This window comes from Paroedura picta, chromosome 7, assembly GCF_049243985.1.
Source record: "Paroedura picta isolate Pp20150507F chromosome 7, Ppicta_v3.0, whole genome shotgun sequence".
Taxonomy (NCBI): Eukaryota; Metazoa; Chordata; class Lepidosauria; order Squamata; family Gekkonidae; genus Paroedura; species Paroedura picta.
In genome coordinates, this window is record NC_135375.1 from 123797944 (window position 1) to 123823148 (window position 25205).

A 25205-nucleotide genomic window follows, 5' to 3' on the forward strand; every position below is an offset into this window, starting at 1 on the left:
CCAGGAGTTTCTCAGCCGGTCTGGCAACCCCACCCCTTCCCTTTCCACTGTGAGGGGCCAGCAGTGAGGGGACCTGGCAACCCTGCTGTTTACTGGACTATGCAAGATCTGTAGTGTGCGTAACTGAGCCAAATATAAAGGGTGTCCTGCAAGGGGGGGGGTTTGGAGGAGATGCATATTTAGCATAGGAGAGGAAATTTGTGATTTTCAAATTATCTCCTGATTGGCTCAACAGGAGGGTACTTCCTCCTTGCTTGCCTCCAGAACAGCAGTTGAACAACAGAAGGATGACTGCAGAAAGCTAGACAGCTAAGTCTTTATACACACACACACAGTTGCTTCTCTTCATAAATAAAACTTGTTTTATTCTTTAAGCATCCTGGTGCTGTGCTCTCCTTGATTATGCAAACCCTGCCAAGACTGTTAAGGCTCCCATTGTGATGCTGGGGTGGGGGAAAGGTTCCCAGGCCCTCACTCGGAATGCGCATCACAGGAAAATGATTGGAGCCTAAAGAGCGGGTGAGAGTTCCAGGTCGGTTTACAACTGACCCCCAAGAAAGAGGGCTGCTTTGCACCTGTGCCTTTGACGGCAACCTGAGCTACAGAAAGCAGCAAGGGAGCGTCTGACAAAGCCGAGCAAGCACTTCTCCCTAGTTTGTTCCTGCATTTCTAAACTGCCGTGAGATGCCCTGGAGGAGGGGCTGGTAGAAGTTGGCAACCCCTAGATCTGAGGGAGGATAACTGAGGGGGATTTTAGTTTGGGGAGGGGGATTTGATGCTGGTGACTGGGAAAGGATGGAAGCCCCATAGAACTGGGGGGGGGGTGGTAATCAGGGAGGAAAAAGTGGGGGAAGGAACCTAAGGCAGCAGTCCTCGAGGGTACGTTTACATGCAAGTAATCCCCACCGCGGAGACTCTTGTGGCGCAGAGTGGTAAGGCAGCCGTCTGAAAGCTCTGCCCATGAGGCTGGGAGTTCAATCCCAGCAGCCGGCTCAAGGTTGACTCAGCCTTCCATCCTTCCGAGGTCGGTCAAATGAGTACCCAGCTTGCTGGGGGGTAAAGGGTAATGACTGGGGAAGGCACTGGCAAACCACCCCGTATTGAGTCTGCCATGAAAATGCTGGAGGGTGTCACCCCAAGGGGCAGACATGACCCGGTGCTTGCACAGGGGATACCTTTACCTTTAAACCCCACCGCAGCCACACTTTGAGTTAACGGGGCTGGATCCGGCTATCTGGAGCAAGGCCTAGGAACAGAGAACGTGCTTGAACTTTTAAAAATCAGAAATCTTACTGTCTGGCTGGGCTAAGAGGGCACGACGGTCTCTCTTTTCTCTCCTGCTTTGGTGTTTTCTCTGTTCAAGGAGGCAACTGCAGGAGGGGAGAACTGGAGACGCTGGGATTTCACTATCCAGAGCTGAGAGTCGCTGCCTAAAGTCAGTCAGGTGGAGGCCTCTGATCACCTGCCGGGACTTGTTCTTTGTTTCGGAAAACAGATGCTTGTGGGGAAGAAGAAAGGGCTTGCTGAGAAACACACCGGCGGGTGCCCGTTGCAAAAAACAACACGCCTACGAGCTCTAATCAGCAAAGCGAGTCGGTCTGGCCAAGGGCACCAGAGGGCTGATTTCGGCCAGGCTTCTCTCATCTCGTTTAATGGGGACGTGCGCTGGGGGGGGGGTCATTAGAAAGCGACGCCGGGGGAGGGTCGTGCACCATTGCTTGTGCAGTGTGCGGTGTGCATAGGAGTCGTTGTGGTTGTGGCAACGACCGAGCCTGAGGTCCGAGGCAGGATTGAAGCAGGAGGTGTCATGGACCAAGGTGCGGCTAGATCCCGTCTGCTGGATCCAGTCAGTTTAAACAGAAACTGGCGGGAAGATCCATTGCCGGCTAATGGACAGAAATTGAGGGTTTTTTTGAGGATTTCTCCGTTCAGTTTTGCCTCTTGTAATGTCCTGCTGAGATCACAATAAAGCGCTGGTTGAACTCCCAGTGGCCCCGGCTTCCTTGACTCATGGACTGAACAGAAGTTAACAGACTCTAACAATCCTGCTGCCCATTCCCCTTCACACAGGCTTTCTCAGCCAGGGTTTTATGAAGCCCGGGGGTTTCTTGATGGCCCTGAAGGGGTTTCCCAAATGGGGGGCAGTTAATTAATTTTTAATATATTTTTTAAATGTTAGTTTACTTGGTGATATGACCATGTGGTCATGTTGACCTCCCTGCTCCCAAAACCGCTGGATGGGCCTGAAGGGGAGGGGCCCTGGGTGGGCGTGTCCGCAGCTCTGCTTCCCCGCCATCTTCTGCATGATTGAGCCACTTCTGGGGTCTCTCGAAGCCTGAAGAAGGTTTCAGGGGGTGGAGAAGGGCTGCCTTAATGTTTCTTCCCTCCCTATCAATTACTATTCTATTCATGGAGGCTAGCAGTGAGCCAGTCATATTTGGTTCTGACAAGGGGTCATGGGGGCTCTTGGCAGCCCTGGGCACGGGCAGGAGGTGTGTCCTCTGTCAGCAGGGTTGTAGGCTTCAGGGCATCTGCACCTAACGGTGGGCCCATCCCTCATCTCAAATCTCTCTCCAGATGTATTTCGGCTGCTTGCTTTGACTGTGTGGGACTTGGAGGGCACAGAGAGGATTCACGGCATCGTGGACAGATGACCGACTGAGATGGTATGAGGGACCCCGTGGCTGCCATGGGGAGTTGCACAGAGAGGAGCAGAAATGGAATTCACAAGGACATGGGTGACGTGTTGCCCGCAGAAAAGAGCCAGGTGTGGACATGTCAGCTGAAAGTGGTGCCATCCAGCATCACTTAATTAATGTGGCCTGTGCTACCCCACCACTCTCCTCCAGTGCCCCTGGGAAGAAAGCACCTGAGCCCGAGGGAAGGCTTCAGATGAGGCTGCGTAGGGATGCCAGCCTCCAGGTGGGGCCTGGGGATCCCCTGGAATTCCAGCTCCTCTCCAGACTGCAGAGATCAGTTCCCCTGGAGGAAAGGGCTGTTTGGGAGGGTGGGCTTGGGGATGCCAGCCTCCAGGTGGGGCCTGGGGATCCCATGGAATTCCAGCTCCTCGCCAGATTGCAGAGATCAGTTCCCCTGGAGGAAAGGGCTGCTTGGGAGGGGGGACTCAGGGATGCCAGCCTCCAGGTGGGGCCTGGGGATCCCCTGGAATGACAGCTCCTCTCCAGACTAAAGAGATCAGTTCCCCTGGAGAAAAGGGCTGCTTGGGAGGGGGGACTCTGTGGCTTTTGACTCCACTGAGGGTCAGGGATGCCAGCCTCCAGGTGGGGCCTGGGGATCCCCTGGAATTCCAGCCCATCTCCAGACTGCAGAGAACAGTTCCCCTGGAGGAAAGGGCTGTTTGGGAGGGTGGGCTTGGGGATGCCACCCTCCAGGTGGGGCCTGGGGATCCCATGGAATTCCAGCTCATCTCCAGACTACAGAGAACAGTTCCCCTGGAGGAAAGGGCTGTTTGGGAGGGTGGGCTTGGGGATGCCACCCTCCAGGTGGGGCCTGGGGATCCCATGGAATTCCAGCTCATCTCCAGACTACAGAGAACAGTTCCCCTGGAGGAAAGGGCTGTTTGGGAGGGTGGGCTTGGGGATGCCACCCTCCAGGTGGGGCCTGGGGATCCCATGGAATTCCAGCTCCTCGCCAGACTGCAGAGATCAGTTCCCCTGGAGGAAAGGGCTGCTTGGGAGGGGGACGGAGGGATGCCAGCCTCCAGGTGGGGCCTGGGGATCCCCTGGAATTCCAGCCCATCTCCAGACTGCAGAGAACAGTTCCCCTGGAGGAAAGGGCTGTTTGGGAGGGTGGGCTTGGGGATGCCACCCTCCAGGTGGGGCCTGGGGATCCCATGGAATTCCAGCTCCTCGCCAGACTGCAGAGATCAGTTCCCCTGGAGGAAAGGGCTGCTTGGGAGGGGGACTCTGTGGCCTTGGACCCCACTGAGGGTCAGGGATGCCAGCCTCCAGGTGGGGCCTGGGGATCCCCTGGAATTCCAGCTCCTCTGCAGATTGCAGAGCTCAGTTCCCCTGGAGAAAAGGGCTGCGGGGGAGAGTGGACTGAGATCTCAGTCTTTTCCAGGTTCCATCTCCAAATCTCCCAACCCTCCCATCCTGGCAGCCCTAAATGGCTGGCTCCATGCCTCTGAACTGAAACACAGCATAAGGCATCTCTTTCAATAACAAGGTTAAATATAGAAATAATTACATTGTGCAATCACCCTATTAACCTTGGACCATTCTGCACACATTGGATCATGCACTTTCTATGTGCACACAGTGGATAATGCACTTTTAATGTGCTACCTCTAAAATGCATCGAAAGTGCATTATCTGACACGTGCGGAATGGGCCCTTCTTGCTTTCCTTCCTGAGTGCAGCACAGTTTCTACCACACTCTTTCCTGGACAGAATTCTATTCTCTCTCTATTTTGCAACGTTCTATTCTGTATATATGTGGATGTTTCCAAAGGATACCCATTTTCAGCCAAAGAAAGGGAGGGAATAATTGGCAGAAGGAAAGGAAGTCTGGGGAAAGACTGTGAAATCAACCCAAGGGAGAACCATCCAATTTGGTTGGAATCGGCTCTGTCCCTCAGGCATCACCTCCACTTTATCTCAAACCACACGCTTCCTTTTACTCTCGGTCTGCACAAGCAATGTGTGTCTCTACCAGCATTTGAGTGGATTTGAAATGAGCTTATAACTGGCCTCTGAACAGAGAGTAGATACCATCACATCGATTCCTCCCAGACAATGTGCAGTCAAGTGAATGCTATGCTTGCGTGCCTTTCGGAGAAGATCTAGCAGCCACCACGAAGAAGGCAGCCCCATCAGTGTACCTGGTGCGAGACGGTCTCTGTCTTGAAGAGCTTACCATCCACACTTTGACACCAGGCAGGCAGGCAGGCAGGCAACCGGAGAGGCAAAGGGAATGAGGCGTTCCTTTTCTGAATGTCGCCATTGTTAGGAAACTATTCCCAAGGAGCAGAAGGGGGGGGGATGTACAACAAGACAGGGCTAGAATCAGGCTGTCTCCCAGAATCAAGCATAGCTCCTCCCATCATTATTTTTTTACAGATAAAGCAAAAAAGGCACAACTCCATCTTCAGTTCCTTCTCTAGCGATGCTGTCTTGATGGTGCGAGGCACTGCTCCTTTTCCGAGAAGCACGGATCGGTTACGAGACCTGCATTTCGGAGACTCCGGATCCCTGTGTTTTCAACATTTTTGCTGTCCTGTCAAGGGGCATCTCTCAGAACACCGTGTAGTCAATGGCAAGGTCTCCAAGGTCAATTCCGGCAACGTCTGCGTACAGCTCTGGGACCACCAGCTCGGGAACCTGAAGGACGGCCTGATCGTTGCTGGTCTCAATGGCTCTTTGTATCCGCCAGATCAGCTCTGTGGGAGACAGGCGGTCCGTTGGAGTCCAGCACCAGCATTCCTTCATGATGCCGTACCTGGCAAAGAAAGGGGATTTTTGGGGTCTGGTATTACATCACCACAGATTACAGCTCAAATGAGGCAGAACTGGTCTTCTAAATGGGGTTTTAAACGATGCCGTCAGCCTCCCGCCTCCTCCCAGCTCTGCTCTCGCTACATCTTCCAATGTAGTGTAATCCCAAAAAGTGGATTCCCAACCAATGCATATGTGAAGAGTTGGTTCTTATATGCTGCTTTTCCTTACCCGAAGGAGGCTCAGAGCGGCTTACAATCACCTTCCCTTTCCTCTCCCCACAACAGACCCCCTGTGGGGTGGGTGAGGCTGAGAGAGCCCTGAGATCACTGCTCGGTCAGAACAGTTTTATCAGTGCCGTGGCGAGCCCAAGGTCACCCAGCTGGCTGCACTCCTAACCACTACACCAAGCTGGCTCTTGGTACTGGCAGGGGCTCATGGTAATTGTATTCCAGGGACATCTGGAGAGCCACAGTTTGGCCGCCTCTGGCCTAGACCAATATGGATTTTCCTCCATCCACAGAGCAGGCAAGAAAGCACTTTGCCTCGCAGTTCTGTTTTGTGAGATTGTTTCTCAGATAAACTCTTCTCCGATGGCTTTCAGAAGTGAATCCGAATAGGCAGAACATGAGCATGAGCAGGTTCTATTACCAGATAAGTCTCTTCGAAAAGACCTCTTCTTTTCAAAGGCTTCGCATTGTTATTTCTGAATTATTCCCCCCCACACACACACACATTTTATGTTTAGAGGATTTCTGCAATGAGACGATAGCCTGGATTTAGGAAGCAGACATTTGCCCCGGGGTTAGATGGAATTCTCTTTCCTCTGATACTGACAGGCTACGCTGCGGAGTGTTTAAATTCATCCTCTGCTGCCAGGTTTCCTTCTTATATACTGAAATGTGTCTCCAGTCTTTTAAGAGACATCTCAAGCAACTATGATTACAGTTCACCTCCAGCTGAAGGTCCTCTCTCATCAGGAAATTAAGAAGTGTGTGTGTGTGTGTAGGGGGGAAGGTAGTTAGATAGTTAAAATTAGTCCCCAGGTAGATAATAGGTTTTAGGATTTTAGTGATTAATTTTTATGATGGAAATGTTAATAAAGTATATATGCATGTATCTTTAATAAGCTGTGAACCCCCTCAAGCCCTATGGGAGAGAGGTGGTTTAGAAATCTAATCATAATATCAATAATAAAATTAAGATGCCAGTAGTTGGAAATTTCCCCCCATTCTTATTTTCCTCACTTCTCTCTTCTTCCTGTTCCATGTGCATTTTGCACCCTCAAGTGGCTGATTTAATATTATACCAGCTCGTGTCCAGCCTGCAAATAGACAGGCACAATGTCAAATCAGGATTCAAAATGGTACCATTTGCATGGGGAGAAGGTCTCGTTTAGCCGGATGCCTGCAGCATTTGGCCATTACAGTAAACTGGAGTTTCTGTTCCTCACATGAAATACGGATCCTCCCTCTAATGTTGGCTTTCTCAACCAGGGTTTTGGGAAACCCTGGGGTTGCACCCTGGGGTTTCCTGCATGGGTTTAATTAATTTTTTATCTATTTTAAAAGTATGATCATATATGGTCATCTTGACCAGCTCTTTCCAATGGCCAATGAGGGGCCTAGAGAGGGTGGGAAGGGGCGGGTGTGTATGCAACTCTGCTGCACAAACACATTCTGTGCGATTGTCCCACTTCTGGGGTTTCTTGAAGCCTTAAGAATGTTTCTGGGGTTTCTCAATGGTAAAAATGCTGAGAAAGGCTGCATGGTTGATTTGAAATCACACAGGTTTAGTTCCAGCATACCCCCCTGCCATTTAAACGTGCAGTAGCAATAAAGCTACTTGGGCCAGTCAAAGTTCTCTCAGAGCTTTCTCGGCCTCACAATTCACCACGTGTTTGTTGTGGGGTTGTTGTGGGGTTGGAAGGGTAGGCAATTGTAAACTGCTTTGAGACTCCTTCGGGTAGTAAAAAGTGGGGGACAAAAAGCCAGATCTTCTTCAAAATATCAGACAGCCCCCCTTCGCAAGAAACAGGAACCTACCAGTGAATAAACTCAGAATATCAGGAAAACGAAGGTAAACAAGCCCTGTTTCTACCCACAGTGAACAAACAGAGGTTTGTCCTAACATGAATTGTATCCTAAGGCTCCAAAAAACTGCAGTTTGATACTACTTTAAATTTATTTTGTAACAAAACTCATGTACAAATCCACAATCACTGGGATTCATAATCCACAATCAGAGGTTCAAGGTTCTGGGATTGACCTTTAAGGCCATCCGTAGTCTGGGCCCCACATATCTGCAGGACTGCCTATCCTCTCTGCCACCCGCAGGGCTCTTCGCTCTGCGGGTGAAAACTTGTTGGTGTTCCCTGGCCCATGAGAGGTATGCCTGGCCATAACCCAGGCCAGGGCCTTTTCAGTTCTGCCCTCCCCTGTTGGATTGAGCTTCCGGGAGAGCTATCGGAGCTTTCCCCGTTCCACAGGGCCTGCAAGACGGAGCTCTTCCGCCAGGTCCTTGGGCAGGGCCAGGGCAATTAGATCTAGCCCCCCCCCCCGAATTGGCTAGAACATCTGCTACTCCCCAATTACTGTCTGATTACCATCCATGCTCTGAGGCAGGGGCTTTGGGGGAAATAGAGGGTGAGGGAGGTTATTTTCGCCACCAGGGAGGGATGATTTCATTTTATTGGGGGTTTATTGTGGGGTATTTTAATGTGTGTCCTATAACCTGGCATGAGCCAGCTTGGCTGGGAGTGGTGGACTAGTAAATAAAATAATAAAATAAAATAAATTAAAAAATCTGGATTTACTGACATTTTACAAAGCCTAGAATACTTGTCCACAAGTTATGAACAAAACTCTTGGGAGCTCCTAATCCTCCAGCATGCAGGAAACCAGAGAATCCGTAGGAAAGCCGCAGGACTCAAAGCAGCAAGCACCCAGTTTGTCTAAGATTTGTTTTGTTCTTCTACTTCCTGTTTGCTCCCCTTCTCTTCCTCCCTCCACATTTATCACCTTCCTCCCCTGCTTTACTAAAGGTTAATTTCAAATAGGAAAAATAAATTGTTCTGGTGTTGATAGCTTGATGTTTGTGAGTCCCTTGGTGATTACAAGATAAGCTACCTTTTCCATTTGTACAAGATTCATTCAGATCATTCATTACTTGTCACGTTTGGGTCTTTTTAATAAGAACTATAGATAATACTATTTTCATCATTATCAAAATATACTCTAGTTGAGTTATTCAAATAGTATAAACTTTGATGGTTGTTTCAAATGGGTAGCCGTGTTGGTCTGAAGGAGCACAATAAAATCAGAGTCCGGTGGCACCTTTAAGGCCAACAAAGATTTATTCAGGGCGGGAGCTTTTGAGAGGGGATCCGATAACCATCTTCAAGTATTTAAAAGGGTGCCATATAGAGGATGGAGCAGAATTGTTCTCTCTTGCCCCAGAGGGTCAGATCAGAATGAATGGGATGAAATTAATTCAAAAAAATTCCATCTAAACATTCGGAAGAAGATCCTGACAGTTAGAGCGGTTTCTCAGTGGAAGAGGCTTCCTTGGAAGGTGATAGGTTCTCCTTCTTTGGACGTTTTTAAGCAGAGGCCAGGTAGCCACCTTACAAAAATGCTGATTCTGTGAATTTAGGCAGATGGTAAGGGGTTGGGTAGAAAGGATTGTGTTGGTGCTTGTCTATTGTGGCCCTTTCTTGCATGCCCAGGGAAATGCCAATCGCCACTTGGGGTCGGGAGGTGAATTTTCTCCAGGCCAGACTGGTCAGGGATGCTGCTTTTTTGGGGGGAGTGGGGCATCATCTGGGCATGGAATTGGGGTCCCTGTGGGTGGGCAGGTAGCTGTGAGTTTCCTGCATTCTGCAGCGGGTTGAACAGTGGGTTGAATCCCTGGAGATTCCTTCCAACTCTGAATAATAGAATCATAGAGTTGGCAATCTTCTACCAGGCAATCTACTTCCATGTTCCACTCTATTCCCCTTCTGGTCTCTACCATCTCATCTCCTTGCACGTGTGACTCAAGGATTAGCCGTTCCCAAACATCTGTTTGCAGTGAGTGAATCTCTCTCACCTGCTTGATTCTAACAGCCCTGGAACTGTGTTTAATCTCACGAGAAACTGGCACAGTAACTACAGCACCAGGACACAATGGAAACCAAGCCGAATGAATTGCTGTTGTCGGTCAACAAACACGCACACATAATGCACACCTGCAAAGCAAACAGGTGGCAGAGCTGTGGGAATCTCCTCCAAAACTGTATTCCAAAACTCGTCATGCAGACGATACCAGAGAGAAATAGCTCATAACATGAGGGCTTGAATAGCATTTTAAAGCCCAGCTCTGTGCTCTGCAGCAGACTTGCAATGACAAAAGACACCTTCAGAACGAACTCCTGTGATGACATCTATAATTTCCGTGATGGCTGGCAGGGGCACTGTTTGTGGTTTCCATAATCATTGCTCATGCAGCTGTACACAGTTGAGGCTGCCAGCTCTTCTGGCACAGGGTTCTCCAGCCAGCGGGAGCCACCAGATCATTCTCCTTTTCCCTGTCGCCAGCAGGATACAATCTCTTCATTTCGTTACGGGAGGTACAGCTAGCTTAACCAGCTTGGGTCAGATCCTGGTTGCAGGACCATATCTGTCTGCAATGGACTTGAGAAATAATATATATCCATGTGCCAATTTGCAGGCAGAAGGACGCCGTATGCAGTAATCAATTTTTTAATGGGGGCAGGGAACTGTAAATGTTAAATACTGGCAAATTCAGTTCCTGATTTTGATTACCTTTATTTCAGCTGAGGCTCACAGCATGACTCAGTAAGTGAGGACTGGCTTTCTCAATGTGGGTTTCTTGACACCCCTAGAAGGGTTTCCCAAATGTGTGGGAGTTATCTGGTGATATGACCACATATGGTCATGTTGACCCATGCCCCCTTCCCAACATGGTTAATGACGGGCCCTGGGTGGGCATGTACACAGCTATGCTTCCCAACCATATTCTCCACTGGAGTGAGTTTTACAAAGCCTGAAGAATGTTTCAGGGGTTTTTCAATGGTAAAAAATGTTCCCTCTAGCCCAGCTGGTTCGGGGCATTGGGATGGGCTGTCACCAATCTGCGGATGACACCCAGTTCTACCTCCTGGTGGATGGCCGGCCGGACTCCCCCCCAGTTACATTTACCAGTTGTTTGGAAGCAACGGCTGGATGACTCAGGCAGAGTTGTCTGAAACTCGACCCCTCCAAGATGGAGGTCCTGGGGCTGGGTAGAAGGGGGCAGCACCAGGCATGTTGTTGAGGCCAGTCTATGGAAGCTCTGGGGTCCCTCTTCAGGATGCCCTGAACATATAGAGCAGGAGGCACCCCCAGAGGCTGAGCGGGTGGTGTGTGCAGGAGGAGGGCTATTCTGGCCCACACCGGACTGGTGGCTTGGGAGGGAGTTGAATGGGGTTATGCTGCCAGGGGATTTACAACTGTATTTTATTGATGCTTTACTGGGGGTTTATTGTAAATTGCTACAAGCTGGCTTGGCCCAGGAGTGCTGGTCAATAAATCAAATAATAAATTAAAATAAATCAAAAAAGGCTGAGCACTTGAAGCAAAATGGTCCATTGGCTAGCCAGCCCACCACCTCTATTGCCCATCAGCAGGTGTCATTACATGCCTCAAGTCAAGATCCCATCCCTGGACTGCCTGGTGTCTGTTGTGTGGAAGAAGAGCCGTAGGACAACTGTGTGAAATGTGCTAATCAGCTCTTCTCTAGGCCTCTCACACATCAGGTTCCCAAAGCCCTCCAAGAGGGCCTTAGAAAGACCTGGTTTTCCGCTTTCCTCTCAGCACAGTTGCCTCTGAACGCCCTGGTGAGGTCCAGCTGCCGCAAGTGTGGAGGCAGGAGTCCAGCTGCGTCTGACTGGAATGCCTTTTCTTGGCATTAAGCTCTCTGGGGGAGTCACTGGCAGCAGTTTTTGCAAAGAGGAAGAGATAAGAAGAAATCTCTTCCAACTGATCCTCCTGCAGGCCCCATTAGCTCTACCTCCCAGGAGCCTCCTGCATTACTAATGTATTCCTTTCCTTCTCCACCCAGCCAGGCAGCTGCAGCCCAAATTAGCTCCCATTCTCTCCAGGCCCTGGCTGCTTCAGTTGCTGCCTTTTCATAAAGTGTGCTTCAGGCTAAAATCCTTGGCCCCTGCAAGACTGTAATAGTCCCACAGAAAAATGGCAAGGTATCCCTCTTGCCCCTGGGTTCCCGGAGAGGCAAAGCTTGGATTTAATGCAGCCCTTGCCTACTTACTTCTTTTTCTGTAAACGTTAGAGTACAAAGTGGCACATATGAAGGAAAGCCCTGACTTCTTGTAAAGGGAAGAAAGAAGAGTTGGTTCTTAAATACTGCTTTTCTCTACCCGAAGGAGTCTCAAAGTGGCTTACAGTCGCCTTCCCTTTCCTCTTCCCACAACAGACACCCTGCGAGGGAAGTGAGGCTGAGAGAGCCCTGAGATTACTGAAGAAGAGTTGGTTCTTAGATGCCGCTTTTCTCTACCCGAAGGAGTCTCAAAGTGGTTTCCAATCGCCTTCCCTTTCCTCTCCCCACAACAGACACCCTGTGAGGGGGGTGAGGCTTAGAGAGCCCTGAGATTACTGAAGAAGAAGAAGAGTTGGTTCTTAGATGCCGCTTTTCTCTACCCGAAGGAGTCTCAAAGTGGTTTCCAATCGCCTTCCCTTTCCTCTCCCCACAACAGACCCCCTGTGAGGTGGGTGAGGCTTAGAGAGCCCTGAGATTACTGAAGAAGAAGAAGAGTTGATTCTTATATGCCGCTTTTCTGTACCCGAAGGAGTCTCAAAGCGGCTTCCATTCGCCTTCCCTTTCCTCTCCCCACAACAGACACCCTGTGAGGGAGATGAGGCTGAGAGGGCCCTGAGATTACTGCTTGGTTGGAACAGCTTTATAAGCGTTGTGGCGAGCCCAAGGTCACCCAGGTGGTTGTATGTGGGGGAGGAGCGGGGAATGAAATCCAGTTCGCCAGATTAGCAGTCTGCACTCCTAACCAAAATACCAAGAGTTTGATGTTTGGAGAGCAGATTCTTTAGGGCAGCCTTTTCCAACTTTTTAACCGTTGAGAACACCCTGAAACATTCTTCAGACTTCAAGAAACCCCAGAAGTGGTGCATCATTTTATTTATTTAATATTTATTTATATTTATATTCCGCCGCTCTCAAATGTCCCGCGGCAGTTTACAAAATCCATGAATACAATAAAATCCCCTAAAATCATCACCGAAACACAATTAGAACAATAGCATAATATCCAATGGTGGACAATAAAATATTACTACTACCCTCCCCTCTTGTTCAGCATGAGTCTGTCGCTCTCTATCTTGGGGCGAGGAACTTCGTTAATTCCAGCTAGAGATCCTCAGCTGACAACTCCGGGTACCGCTCTGGCCTCAACCATATGCCTGGTGGAAGAGCTCCGTCTTGCAGGCCCTGTGGAAAGCTGGCAAATTCCGCAGGGCTCGCAGCTCACCTGGGAGCTCGTTCCACCAGGTTGGGGCCGGGGCTGAAAAAGCCCTGGCCCTGGTTGAGGACAGGGATATGTCCTGGGGGCTTAGGACAACCAGCAAGTTCCTACCCGCAGAGTGAAGAGCCCTGTGGGGGGCATAAGCAGGTAAGCGGTCCCGCAGATAAGTAGGACCCAGGCCACGTAAAGCAGAATATGGTCAGGAAACATAGCTGTGTAGATGCCCACCCAGGGCCCCTCCATTTCCCACCCTCTCCAGGCCCATCATTGGCCATGGGGGAATCTACATAACCATATATGGTCATATCACTTGGTCAATGTTTAACAAATTTAACTCCCACCCATTTGGGAAACCCTTCTGGGGCCATCATGAAACCCTGGTTGAGAAATCCTGCTTCAGGGACATCTGAGCTGACACCAAGAATTAACTAGACAGTGGAAGCTGTAGAAAGAGCGTTCTTACATGGCTGGCTGACAGCTGGAAGGCCTGTTCATGATGTGCCTCCTGTTAAGGTGCTGCAAGATATCGGAAGGGGGAACTTCGGGAAACGGTGGTGCTCCTGAGCAGGAAGACAAAATGTGACAGTGAAGATTCGGGTGTGGACGTGAGAAACTTCCCTCCTATCAAACCGTTCATGCTGCGTTTCCTTGATAGCATCGTTCTGAGAGCCAAGCTCGATATTGCACAAGACAGGATATGGTGCATGAGTTGCTGTTCACCTTAAAAGAGCTCCGTTGGACTGCGGATTGCTATCACACTTAACGGCTAGTTTGGATCTGGGGCTGGTTTTCTGTGAATGGGGCATGGAGCAAGTGCAGCCCTCTAGAGTCAGATCTAGGGTTGGGTACTTCAGCGCCCAAAGTGGCTGGTCACTTCCTTCACAGCCAGCGCCGCACCACATATGGGGAAGGGGAGGCGTGGGCGTCAGTGCACCCGTGGGCGCACACATGCAGGTGCGGCGCATGCATGTGTGCGCCCATCGGAGCACTGACGCCCACATCTCCCCCCCCCTGCAGTGCGGCGCTGGCTGCGTCAGGAGTGACCGGCTGCTTCGGGTGCCAAAGTGCCCAACCCTAGTCAGATCTAAGGATGCCAGCTTCCAAGCTCCAAGGGTTACCAGCTCTAGGTTGGGAAATATCTGGGGAATTTGGGGAGGGAGCCGAGATTGGTTAGGCCTTGGGGTGGGAGGGGATGACAATGGAGGGCCATTCTATGGAGTCCCCCCTCCAGGGCAGCCATTTGATCAGGGGGACTGATCTCTGTCACCAGGAGATAAGCTGCAAAGCCAGGGGATCTCCTGGTCTCACCTGGAGACTAGCAACCCTGCTTCAAGTGGGACCTGGGGATCTTCTCCAGAGTGCAGAGTGCATTGTAACCTCTGTTTACAATGCATTAGAGTCAATGGGAAAATTTGCCTTTTTATTTCATGGTTGGGGATGGTGGTTGGTGGTTGGGGTAGAGGCATCAAATTTGTAGAGTAGCTGCTGAAGCCTTTCCTCAAAAGAACCCGAAGTTTTAAAAAGATTGAACCAGGAGTCCAATTCTGTGGGCACCCAAAGAGGGTGTCCCCATCCAACTTCCATTGTTTCTTATGGTGGGGAAAAGGACAAGAACAGAGAATCAAAATGGTGGTCGGATGGGGTAAAAACAATGGAAAAAACACAAGGATAGCACAGGGGAGCTAACTGTAGCTCCCAAGAGGAAGAGAGGGCTTAATTCAGGCCTACCCTTGACCTTGAACTGGAAAAAACAACTGGTCCAGAATGCTTGCAGCCAGGATCCTCACAAATACACCTTGGAGGGCCCACATCTGGCCTGCCCCCCATTGACTACGCTGGCTCTCGGTTGAATTCCCAACCAGGTTTAAGGTTTTGGCCAGTATATCTGAGAGACCACCTCTCTGCCTGCACCCTCCAAAGAGCTCTACGCTCCGCCACCTCCAATTGGCTGGTGACCCCTAGCCACAAAGCAGCATGTCAGTCTTCAACTAGGGTCAGCGTCTTTTCTATCCTGGGCAGAGTCTGCACCTACTTTGTTTATTCCATTGTCAATCCTGTTGAATTCAGATCGATTTGAACTCGAGTCTCCCCCCCCCCCCCATTGAAACAGGAAAGTGTTCTGCACGTGGTTAGGGAGGCTCAGAAGGGGAGGGGGGAAGGCAAATGGAGACTCTTTCTCTGTTTTCTTGAAGGGGGGAGGATCCAAGAAGTCAGAGGAGGGAGGAAAAAATCATTTCTTTTCTTGAAGGGGGGGGGAGAGGATCGAAGAAGGCAGAAAAAAAAATCCAACAGAAATTGGGGGAAATTAGGGGCTTCTTCTTTAAGGCAGGCTTATCACATGACCATCTGTGGCCAATCATGGGTTCCCTACCACGGAGGAGAGCCCAGATTCAAAATGCGATTTTAAAATATATTGAGCATTAAAAGCACTCCAAGATATCGCACAATAAAGGTAGGGTCACTCCGGATCAATCCTTCTTGCTGCAGAAGGAAAATTTAAATCGCCCCAAATCCAAACGGAAATCGCATTCTGTGTAGAGGGCAGGGACTGAATCGACCTGGGGTTGGAATAAAAGCTCCGTGCAGTTTACACCCTGGCCCCCACCTGGTGTAACAAGCTCCCTGAAGAGATCAGGGCCCTTTCTGAAATCCCACAAATTCCACAGGGCCTCTAAAAGGGAACTCTTCCACCAGGCATTCAGTTGAGGTCTGACCGACTAAACAATATCTGCTGGCCCCCCAGACACCCCCTCCATGACTGAACCCAAATTGAGCTCCCTACGGGTTCATGTTTAGAGGGTTATTGTTGTAATGTGAATTGCTATAATACTGTTGTGCAATTGGAACCCACTGTTCTGGTGGTGGTTGTTATGATTCCCATGTATATTCATCCTACATTTTGTGTATACCGCACTGAGCCTTATGGGATGGCGGTACAGAAATTCAAGGAAAAAACAAACAAACAAATAAAAAAACACCCTCTCCATCTTTCAGCTTTCAAAGGAGCTTCGCTGGGCTGCTAATGAGTTTTCCAAAATAATAATAATAATAAGGAGGGACCTTAACTGCAGATCTCACATCGACTGAGATACAGTAACAAAAGATTATAGCCTCAGGTTTAGTTCCTTTGCCTTACCTAATGTGATCATCTCATACAATAAGATTCCAAAAGACCATCTGCAAGAGAACAAAACATACGCCTCAGGATTAGCAGTTCCCTCACAACTTCTACAGAGAGCAACGGGGAGAGAAGAGGCCCCCCGCAGCTTCCTTTAATAACACAATTCGAGCCTGGGCCCCGGAGTTATCCATTGGAAACAGACCCAAGTCTCCATCTGTTGGAAATTAAGCAGGCATCGTTCCGTGGAACTTTGACTGGGGGAATCTAAAACCGGAGACGTACACGTCGGATTTGATACTGGGCGGCTTCTTCAGGAGACGCTCGGGAGCCTGCCACTTGAGCGGGACTGTGTGTGCCACCGTGCTGGGTCCGCAGGCGTGGCTTTGGTAGGCCAATCCCAGCTTGCAGAGCTTGGCAGTAAAGTCACGGCCAATGAGGACGTTCCTGGCTGCCACATCCCCGTGGAAGAGCTTCTTTTGCTGAAGATAGTCCTGGGAAATGGGCAAAAGGGCGTGCTGTCAGCAGCAGTCATACCTGTCCCCCTTTGGAATGATTACATTACAGCACCCTCCTGATGCCATTATCACAGTGGTCAAGAGGCCCCCACTCTTAACAGGCATTCACCAGCCACTGGCATTCCACAAGGAAATTAACCTTAGCTGTGCACAATCAACCAGCAGGAGAAAAAAACCCGGGGGAGGTTCAACTAGCCTTTTCCTTGCGGCAGGTGTGAAAGGGTTTCGTATTAACCTGTCACAGTTCTCCAATGCAGAGAATTTCCCACTGAATTACATGAGCAAGAAGGAGTTCAAGGACCAAAGAATGAAAATGTTTTGCCAAATCTCTTGTGGACCAAATCTAGAGGAGAAGTTTGTGCAACTTTTGTATTCCTGACACTAACGAGGGATAGGTTGGGGCCATTTAGCATACTTACCAGAGCTGATGCAATTTGTTGTCCAATTTTATACACTTGCCTTTCTGTAAGGTCAAAGGGCAAACCATCCATAGTCACTACATCCTAGTAAAAGTGGGAGGGGGGAAGAGAGTTGTTACATCTCCCTCAATAGTGAAAGTTTATTTTGATGTCAAGCAGCAGTCAACTTATGGTGACTTTGTAGGACAGCCTTTTTCACCATTGAGTAACCCCTGAAATAGTCTTCAGATTTTAAGTAATCCTGGAAGTGATGGCGGGAGGTCCTGCTTCCCTGCCATGGCCCCCCAGAAGTGATGTCACTTTTTTCATATTCCTTTATATGAAAAGGAATAAAACAAGATAGATTTGCCAACATAATTTATTGTTTCCTGAATGAGGAGAGGAAGGTCTGAGTCCTACTCCAGGTGTTCTGGGGGCTAGAACAAGGAGATCCAGGTTGTGGTGGTAGGCGTGTCCTCGGCCCCTGATCCCACCCAGCCTCTTGCCCCAAGGCAGCCTAGCAGCGTGGCCCACCTGCTGCAAGGAGAAAATGCCAGGCCAACTCCCCTCCAGGCCCAACATTGGCCATTTTGAGAAGGGGCAGGTCAGCCTGCCCAAATAAGGTGAAAACCCCAGCTAAATTTTCAAGTCTTTTAGAAACGCATTTAAAAAATTAAATCCCTCCAGGGCTCTGGTGTCTCCCTGGGGTTACATGTAATGCTGATTGGGAAGTGCTGCTGTAGGGTTTTCAAGGCCAGAGATATTCAGAAGCGGTTTGCCATTGCCTGCCTCTGTGCCATGACCCTTTTTGGGTGGACTTCCATCCAAATATTGACCTTGCTCAGTTTCCAAGATCAGGCCAGCCCGGATGATCCAGATCAGGGCTTAATTTAATTTACTAACCGTAAAATCCTACCCAAAGTTACTCTAGCATGAGCTCATTGAAATTAGTGGGCTCAGACTTGAGTAACTTTTGTTTTACGGTTTTGTTTTCAAATAAAATTTTGATTCAGTAAAAAGAAAGGTAGATACAAAGCTTTTCAAGTCCATCTTCATGTTCTACGAACAAACCATGCAGGCATTATTAAATCCGATTTACTATCCCTGTTGGAGCAACATTCCATCGATATCTCATTTCTCCCATGCGGCATGGAAGTTAGTTTAGTCCACTGGGCCCGCTCCTTTAGTTTCTCCTAGGACTTCTCTTTATTTGGAGCTATGTTCCCTTTTCAGCATCTAGCAAAGACTAAGCTTGCCGAGGTTATAGCATTTAAAACAAGTTCTGAGGCATATTTGGGAAGAAGGTCTATATAATTCAACAGGAAATGTTTAGGGGAGAAAGGTAACTCTTTACATATTCATTGAGAAATAGCTCGAGAAATCATTCCCCAGTATTCTTTGATTCTTCACTACATACCTTAAAAGTTTGTGTCAGCAAGTCTACAAATCAAATAATTACCTTTAACCCCTGTATTAATTTTAGCTAATATATGAGGGGTTAGAATCATAGAATAATAGAGTTGGAAGGGTCCTCCTGGGTCATCTAGTCCAACCCCGCACAAAATGCAGGACACTCCCAACCCTCTCGCTCATCTACTGTCACCTGCCACCCCCTTGAGCCTTCCCAGAATCAGCCTCTCCGTCAGATGGCTATCCAGCCTCTGTTTAAAAGTCTCTAAAGAAGGAGAACCCACCACCTTCCGAGGAAGCCTGTTCCACTGAGAACAGTTTGATGCAACCACAAGATTCTGATCAATGTGTTTGTAAAAAATCGGTACAATGCAGTAAGTAGAAGCAAAAGACCTCCACAAAGCAGTGTTATGTGTTCATATATTGTATTGTCCTATGGAAACAAAGGGTCCCTATGAATTCTCATGTCTGTTGCTTGTGTGTCATTACTTTGTGTGTGTTTTTCTTTTCCACATGTGTTTTTCGCCCTCTAGTGGTGAATTTGATATTACAATGGGGTACATCTGCCATATTCCCTTGCAGATTTAGACTGCAGATTTTTATGCCGGACAGACAGCGACATAATTGTGAACTGACCCCTAAAGGATGCAGAACACATGCGAAAAAGGAAAAATCCCCCAGAGCACAAGCAGTGAAAATGAGAATGCGGATGAGCCCAACTATAAAGGCTTTCCAGGAATGAAAGGCAAATTAGAGATCAAATAAATGAACAGTTAATAAAACATCAACCAATTACCATGGCTTATTAAATAGTCATATTGTTTGGTCTTCCAGCAGTCCTGTCAGCTGGTAAAGAAGTCAAAGGAACAATGTGTTCCTCTAACAAAGTGCGGTTTGTTTATGTTTAGCTTGACCTACTTCTTTACCGCACAGGTTTTAAATCAGAATTTTCTTTTTTCGCTGCACTGTATTGTCACTGAACAATACTAAAGCATTTGAAACTCTAACCTAGCTCCATGAGGTGACTGCTTCTGAGACTAAAGTATTCATGCTGTTACATAACATCTACACCAGAAAGTGACGGTACAATGCTCTCGGTTGGTTTGAAAATTGTGATGGGGAGAAAAGGAACTTTGATCTGTTGGGGACCCCAAGATGCTTGCTCTTTTATACAGAGAAACAAGGGTAAACAAATTGCTTACTTGGAGGGACAAGTGAACTATTGGGATTGTTATGAAGAAAATAATGGACTTCTGAACTGCTGAGGAAGGAAATTCGTGCTAAAATAGCAAAGATGGCTCAGCTGCCCCAATTTATAGGAATGTTTTCTGTGCTTAGGGCTGCAAACCTTCAGGCGGGAGCTGGAGATCTCCTCTATCTGTGCCAGTCCCTAGCTGATTATTAAGGCTGTTTGGCCTGTGGAAGGGATTTTGGGGATGCCTTCTTCCAATGTTCGTGCTAAATTGCCTTTCATCAGATTCATCAGACAGCCAGTTGGGTGTCATGGTTAGGAGCGCTGGACCAGTATCTGGGAGAACTAGGTTTGAATCCCCCACTCATGCCATGGAAACTTGCTGGGTGACCTTGGGCCAGTCACACTCTTTCAGCCTAACCTACAGCACAAGGTTGTTTTGAGGACTAAAGGCACGCAAGCTGCTTTGGGCTCCCATCAGGTACCTGGGGGTATGATCTGGGACTCCTTATCGATGGAGGCCCAAGTCACAGATGCTGGCTGCCAGGCTTTTGATTGTTTTTGTCAGGTGCAGCAGTGAGCGCCTTATAGAATCATAGAGTTGGACGGGACCTCCAGGGCCATCTAGTCCAACCTCCTGCAGAATGCAGGAAATTCACAACTACCTGCCTGCCCACAGTGACCTCAATGTCATGGCCAGATGGTTACCCCCGCTCCCACTCCAAATAAGAATCCCTGGCCAGTCTGGCCTGGAAGAAATTTGGTTCCCAATCCCAAAGCGGTGATTGGCACTTTTCTGGACATGCAAGAAAGGGCCACAAGAGACGATCACTGACACAGTCCCTTCTGCCCACCCACTCGCAATCTGCCTAAGTTTACAGAATCAGCATTTTTTCCTGGTTCAGCTGGCAGTGGGGGTTGGAGTGGTGCCAATGCAGATGGGGAGGGGGGCAGGGATGGCAGCATGGGGGGGCTCCTCATCCAGGTGATGGTGAAGACGCCCAAAGACAAGGAGGAGGTCCTCTCCATCAAGGAAGTGCAGCGGGACCTGGCATTCAACCTGGCCACTGTGACCCATGCAATGGTCACCTCCAGATTAGACTACTGCAACTCGCTCTATGCTCTTGTACCTGATCTGGAAACTTCAACTGGTTCAGAATGCATCAGCCAGGGTCCCAGATAGACAAGGCACATCCAACCAGTAAAGACTGAATCAGGTTCAAGAATGTGGTGCTTACCTTCAAGGCCCTACCTTCGTACCTGTGGGACCACCTCCCCCCTTATGCCCCTCAGAGTAGCTTACCATGGGAGGGCGGTATATAAATGTAGAACAAATAAATAAATAATTAAACAAACAAAACTTGCTCGAGATCCCCGGCCCCAAAGAAATTAAACTGGCCACCGACAGAGCTAGGGCTTTCTCAGCCCTGGCACTGACCTGGTGGAATGAGCTCCCAAGGGAAATCAGGGTCCTCCGGGACCTAAAACAGTTTCCCAGGGCCTGTACGGCAGGGCTTTTTCACTGGGCCTACGGTTGAGACCTACAGAATGCCAACCATAGCAGGCCTCTCTATAAACAGGGACATGTGAAAATAACCACTTACTAAAAACAATGCAGCACTTTAGCCACTCTACCCCCTGGGAGGAAACGGAAAATGAAAACAGATGGGCTCATAGGATTTAAATGTTAACTGCTTTTAATGTGAGACGTTAACTACTGTTATTAGCCCCCCTGAGCCCTTGGGAAAAGGTGGCATATAGATCCCCTGTGCAAGCACCAAGTCATGTCTGACCCTTGGGGTGACACCCTCCAGTATTTTCATGGCAGACTCAATACGGGGTGGTTTGCCAGTGCCTTCCCCAGTCATTACCGTTTACCCCCCGGCAAGCAAGCCGGGTCCTCATTTTACCGGCCTTGGAAGGATGGAAGGCTGAGTCAACCTTGAGTCGGCTGCTGGGACTGAACTCCCAGCCTCATGGGCAGAGCTTCAGACTGCATGTCTGCTGCCTTACACATACATGCATGCATGCATGCATGCATGCATGCATGCATGCATACATACGGAATCTACCCTCAGCCATTTTCTCCCAGGGGACAGATGACCTGTAAAACTGGGGGAACCCCAGGTCCCACTGGGGGACTAGCATCCCCACATAACTTTCAGGAGAATAGAAGTATCTGTGAAAAGGAAGAGACATCCTGTTTCTAGCACACTGGCAGGGAAAGGTATGCTCCCCTCAAGGTACTTAGCAAGAATAGCTATTCTGGAGAACAGAACAAACCAAGAGTCCAGCGGCACACAGCGACCCACCTGAATCTGTTGCAGAGAACAGGTATGGATAAGCAGTTCTGTGCTACGTGCAATGCCCTAAGAATCAATCCCACTCAATAAGAGTCTAAGGAGATATGCGTGGGATCGCTCCCCAAGGTCACTGAAGCAGAAAAACAGGCAAAGCAGCATGAATGGGCAAAGGAGCGAGACAGCCAGTCCAGTCTGATTCTGTCACTCTTTCCTGAGACGTACCCTGCGGCAGGTCCAAAGGAAGCTGAGAAGATTTCCATTAGAAGCATTCTCCAGTATCATGTAAAGAGGCATCTGGGTGACAGAACACCCTAATAACTTCACTATGTTTTCATGAGGACCCAGGAACTGATGGAATTTAATCCTCTCCAGGAAGTCTTTCATCTCATGAGAGGTGGCAGATTCTGAAGACAGAATGGAACAAAAGAAACAAGAGCATAAGGACCTTAGCCGAAATAGCAGGATTGCTCTGCTTCTGGTCGGCTCCCCAACCCCCCCTCCAGTTGTTTTAAAGCAACGCAGTGATAATATCGACACCCTTCCAACCCAGGTGGGTTCCCCTCAGCCCCAGCAGCAGATCTTACTGGGACCTCAAAGGACTCTCGGATCCTTACTGGCATCAGAAAGGATGATCTGCAACCATTAGTGCCTGCCACGGGATCGCTGGATCCAACCCACTGATATAAAGGTGTTGGTCTGTGCCTTCCAGGCCTTATGTGGTCGGGAGTGGATCTGAGGGCCTGCCTCTCTGAATAGATCCCCCGAAGAGCACTACAGTCCTCAAATCCTAACCTGTTGGTGATTTCTGGCCCCGGAGAAGTGTGATTGGCCTCAGCCAGGTGAGTCTTCAAAAGCATATTTATTTGTTTGTTTGTTTGTTTGTTTATTCATTCTTTCGATTTATTCCCCGCCACTTCCAAGAGTGGCTCGTGGCGGGTTACAGGTATTATAAAATCCCCGTTAAAACCCCAATTAAAAGACATAAAAAGAAATCCCAACATGGCAGAAAACCCCACTCCCAACCCCCACTACTAGATGGGTGGGGAAGGAGGTCAAAGCGATGTACTTCTCATACCCAGGGATCTACCTCGCCGACCCCAGCCTCAACCACAGACCTGGCAGAAGAGCTCTGTTTTACAGGCCCTGCCAAATGCCAAAAGCTCCTGCAGGGAGTGTGGGAGCTCATTCCACCAGGTTGGGGCCAGAACCGAAAAGGTCCTGGCCTGGGTTGAGGCTAGGCGCGCTTCCCTGGGGTTGGGAACGATAATGCTTGGTCTACCTGGCGTTTGCCAAAATGAGGTCCCGGAAACAAGCCCTGTTTTCAGTGGCTAATCCCTCTGTTATTATAGTCTTGTAACTTCTTGCTTGTCCCAATACAAACTGAATATCACCTGGGCCACAGCTCGCAAAGTCCTGGAGAATCCAAAACTCTCTAGTATAGCAAACTCTAGTAGAAGCAAAGTCCTGATAGACTAAACATAATTCTTCTCGTGAAATAAACCCAGGCTTTTACTGGTTTCAGCAGACTTCATTGTACAGTCTGGTTTTAATTCTTCTGTTTGGCTTCAGCCACCAGGAGAGGGAGGCAGTCCCTACCTTTGGTGGTAGAGCTGTCAGTGAGACCCTGACTCTTGGGTGAATCTCTCTGCACAGCTGATGCGGTTATATCCGGCCTAGGCTAGATGGTCTATGGCAGTGGTCCCCAACCTTTTTATCACTGGGGACCGGCCAACGCTTGTCAATTTTACTGAGGCCCGGGCCCCCCCCCGGTAGTCTTTTGTTGAGGGACGTCGCCGCCGCCTGAGCCCCTGCTCCACTTGCTTTCCCGCTGACGCCCTTGACTTCCCGACGCCCACTGGGAGGCGCTGCCAACAGCAGCTGTGCAGTGCCACACCAAGGGGGAGCCCCAGCCATGGTGGCCTTTGGAGAGCACCAAAGGTGAGCCAGTGGCAGAGTGGCAGAGCATCCCCCGAGGCAGCAGCTGGGGAGGAAGATGAGGAGGAGCCGCAGCCCAGTACCGACTGATCAACGGACTGGTACCGGTCCCTGGACCGGGGGTTGGGGACCACTGGTCTATGGAACTGTTCACTGTGCTTTCGTACATTGCTGGATAATGTGTTCTCTCGATGCACTATACCAGGGGTGGCCAAACAGTGGCTCTCCAAATGTCCATGGAAGCCCTACAGTAGTCATTGGATTTTGGGTTTTTTTGCCATTAATTCACAGCTGACTATGGTGACCCTGTTGTTTTTAGCGAAAGACCTGTGCAGAGGTGGTTTTCCATTGCCTGCCTCTGCATCTTTGGAGATCTCCCATGCAAATACTAGCCAGGGACAACCCTGCTTAGCTTCCAAGACATGATTAGATTTGGCTAGCTTGGGCTATCCAGGTCAGGGACCCTACCAATAGCCTAGTTAAGGGGTGGCCAAACTGTGGCTCTCCAGATGTCCATGGACTACAATTCCCATTAGCTCCTGGCAGGGAGAGTCACCATTTGGCCACCCCTGGGCCCTAGTACAACATTGATTTTGCTCACAGGGAAGGCATACTTATGCCCAGTGGATGTCCTGTGTCCATCTGACCCCAGATTCTTGCAATCAATTATTTCCTTGCTCATTCGGGGCTAAATCTGTTGCTTTTCCCGCCTTATCTTACTCCCAGAGAAGGTTTCAGACTTATATGCACCCAGAGGCATCTCTTCTGAGTTGCCGTTTCAATCCAGAAAACAGCTCCTCATTTAAAACGGGTATTAGGCAGATATGGGACAAAATACCCTGACGATTTTGGTATGGCCGGCCACCACAGAGCACTACAAATCCATTGATTCTGGGCCCTGCAGTGGCAGAAATGCAAGCTGTAGAACAGCATAAGTAACCCAGATTGCACCCTCTTGCTGCAGCGTGCTTAAGGACTGAATCTCTGAGGCATTTTCACCAGAGCAGAGAGTGCCCCTTAAGTGCCATCAGAGAGAAACAGGCAGTTCTTTCCTTCTTGTGTTTTCTTCTCTTCAAACAAAACTGCTCTGCCATCTAAGCAGCTATTTCTTGTAACAAAAAAAGAGAAGGGAAACAATTCCATAGTAGAGTGGGAGGGAAACCCCCCCCCCAGAAGCTCCACTAAGGGCAGGAAAGAGATTCATTCATAACAGCAAGGCATAGAACTGCCTAGCTTCATAGAGGCTGCAAGGAATACCCCGTTATTTCCATATACCAGGGAACCCCCACTGCCCCTCACTATGACGCCTCAGACTGTGGGAACTTCTGGAGCATCATGGGC

The 25205-nt window shown here is 49.2% G+C and overlaps 1 protein-coding gene across 10 annotated transcripts in view; it reads right to left on the reverse strand.

Moving 5' to 3' along the window:
* Positions 1-229: 229 nt before the first annotated feature.
* STYK1 (serine/threonine/tyrosine kinase 1) overlaps positions 230-25205 on the reverse strand; it is a 43755-nt gene continuing 18779 nt past the window's right edge. For 8 of the 10 annotated variants that reach the window (XM_077346342.1, XM_077346348.1, XM_077346345.1 and 5 more), the window contains 6 exons: positions 22152-22333; positions 17046-17129; positions 16394-16602; positions 16127-16167; positions 13454-13550; positions 230-5460 (listed from right to left, as the gene is read on the reverse strand). In XM_077346342.1, the coding sequence (XP_077202457.1) occupies positions 5256-5460; positions 13454-13550; positions 16127-16167; positions 16394-16602; positions 17046-17129; positions 22152-22333 (818 nt within the window). In that variant the 3' untranslated portion in view covers positions 230-5255. The remainder of the gene's footprint in view (positions 5461-13453; positions 13551-16126; positions 16168-16393; positions 16603-17045; positions 17130-22151; positions 22334-25205) is intronic. The other 2 variants (XM_077346340.1, XM_077346339.1) reach the window with 1 other exon arrangement.